The sequence below is a fragment of the Bacillus rossius genome, chromosome 10 (assembly GCF_032445375.1).
Source record: "Bacillus rossius redtenbacheri isolate Brsri chromosome 10, Brsri_v3, whole genome shotgun sequence".
Lineage (NCBI taxonomy): Eukaryota > Metazoa > Arthropoda > Insecta > Phasmatodea > Bacillidae > Bacillus > Bacillus rossius.
The window spans coordinates 2,789,194-2,791,693 of record NC_086337.1 but is presented as its reverse complement, the minus strand read 5'-3'; the positions used below and the strand labels follow the sequence as shown (position 1 = coordinate 2,791,693).

The window sequence follows — 2,500 nt, the reverse complement described above, 5'->3', positions numbered from 1 at the left end:
ACAATTGCAAAATGGTTTATTGCACTTACTGCAATGATCTGTGCATAATTTAGTACATTGTTTACACGTTGGAACCAAAGTTAAAAATGGTAGGCTACTATAAGAAATATATTACAAAAACAAAAATTATTCGAGGTTCTCAGAAAAAAAATTCCCCTACTGTTCCTTACAGGGGGAAAAAAATTTCCAGGTCAAGTGGCCACCCTGAAAGTACAATTTGAAGATTTAAATCTTAAACAACTAAATCTAGAACTTACCTTTGAAATTTCTGTCAAAATCTCTTTCTCAACATGGATTTTCTGGGCAGGAAGTAGGTTCTCTGTTTTTAGTAAATCTTCACTTACACCAACAGTTTGTATGAGTTCTGGTTTGCAAACCTTTCCAAGCAAAATCTTAGCAAGAGTGTCTAGTTCATCATGCATAACATGTATCATTGGTTCTTCCTTCTGGAATGCACCAGTGAAGCATGTGAATACTCTGGCACTGCTGCACACGAAAAGAAGTTCAGCCTTTATAGTAGGCTTTTTTAGTAAACTCACTATTCTCTTGTAGTTGTTGCTCTTGTCTAGGCTATTTCTCTTCTTGGGGACATAACTTAGGAAGTATTTTTTGAGAGCTTCCCATTGTTCGATCAATCGTGATGCAGCTCCTTCTAAGGTAAGCCACCTTGACGGAACATGCTTGATGAAACTATGTTTTGGAACAGATAGGTCATCTTGTATTTGTAAGTAGTCCTCACATCTTGAAGGCCAACCATCAAAAAAATCATGGACAGCCATTACCAAATCAGCTACATCTTCTCCAAGTTTATCAAGTCCACTGAGAAATGCATTGTGAAGTGTGTGGATGCTGCATGTGCCAATATTAACAAGGGGTGCCTTGCGAATAGAAACCAACTCTTCACATATAATACGAGCAACTTTCTTGTTGACATTAGGGCCATCACTCCCTAACATTAATATCTTCTGACGAGGTAACCCAGCATTGTCTAGTGCAGAATTAATTTTCTCAACTAGTATTTTGCCTGTAGCTGATCCAATAAAAAAGGTTTCAAGATGGTGAGTGATAATCTGTAGCTTCGTGTTAGACCAGTACCTGATAGCAATTTGCAGTTCCTTTCTACCTGTGTGGTTTGTTGCTTCGTCGTAGCATACTGAATAGTATGCACCATCCATGTCTTTCAAAATAAGATTGCGAAAATATGGGCTTAATGCATCTGTTAGTAGATACCTAAATTTAGTGCTGCTCAGGCTGAAGTCCTCAGGCACACCCTCATCAAACATACTTTTAAAAACGTCAGCTGTTCCTCTACAAGATGATGCTGAATAATTTGTAATAATACATTTCATTACCCATTTCAGTTCTGCACTTGTTGCACGATCTCGTACACTGTAAAGACATTTAACATGGTTTTCTGAGGACACTTCTCTTGATGTGGAAGCTGAACATGAAGGTCGAACGACCGAGAATTTTAGCTGACTAGGAGCCAACTTATTCCGACATTCACTCTTATGTCGCTCGCAAGTAGCATGCTGAGATAGTGCTTGATACCCTTTGGTTGATATTTTGATTGTGACACAGCAAACTGCACAAAAAACATCAGTATCGTTACGTTTTTTTGCCCACTCGTTAATGATATATCCATTATCATCGCGCCTCTCTAGCCACTCGCTACGAAAACGACACTTCCCCATCTTCACCACAACATCAAAACATTACGATATTATTTCCCGGTTACTTGTTTATCTCAAATAATAGTATATCATGACACAAGTAATATCGCTAGCCAAGGCCCATAAGGACAAAACTAAATTAAGACAGTAATCAGACTAACTACAGAGCACACTGGCGCGAACATAGGTTATCTGCCATCACGTGGGAAGCCTACAACTCACATAGTTTTGGTTCACTGCAAGAATTTCCGAAGATTTCCGAAGTTTTGCGTTTTGGTATTAACGCCACTTCAGCCGCTAAATCAGAAGTTCAAGCATATTGTGACTGACCTGACCTGACCTGACCTGACCTGACCTGACCTGACCTGACCTAACCTAACCCTACGATTTTTTTAAATTTCAATTTTTGAGAGAAATCCGAAGTTGCACGAACGTGATAGGGAACCGAAACTACGTGAGTTGTAGGCTACCTAGGGATGCAAACGATACGATGTTTTCAAAACATCGATGTATCGTTCATGAAACATCGATGTTAGCATCGATGTTTTGAAGAGCGATACATCGCCGATGCATCGACGTAAAAGTCCAAAAATATCGACATCGTTCATCATTAAAATTGCCTTAGTTTTTTATAATATTTTGGCTATCATTTCGTGAATATTTATTGAATATATAAAATAACATTACGATACGACATTTAGTTTTTAAGATACAATTTTTTAAACTTTCTATACTTACTATAAAAACCTACATTTTTAAGTAGGTAGGTATCATAAATGTTGTAAATACTGAACTATTTGGTTGATTTCAGTATAAATTTTTCCCAG

The 2,500-nt window shown here is 37.7% G+C and overlaps 1 protein-coding gene across 3 annotated transcripts in view; it reads right to left on the bottom strand.

Annotated features, from left to right (window-relative positions):
* LOC134535717 (glutathione S-transferase-like) overlaps positions 1-2,500 on the bottom strand; it is a 31,405-nt gene that overhangs the window by 13,839 nt on the left and 15,066 nt on the right. Inside the window, exon 1 of one of the 3 annotated variants that reach the window (XM_063374923.1) lies at positions 258-2,284. The exons of 1 other annotated variant lie outside the window; for it this stretch is intronic. In XM_063374923.1, the coding sequence (XP_063230993.1) occupies positions 258-1,694 (1,437 nt within the window). In that variant the 5' untranslated portion in view covers positions 1,695-2,284. Of the gene's footprint in view, positions 1-257; positions 2,285-2,500 lie in introns of those variants that run through there. One more of the 3 variants, XM_063374924.1, reaches the window with a different exon arrangement.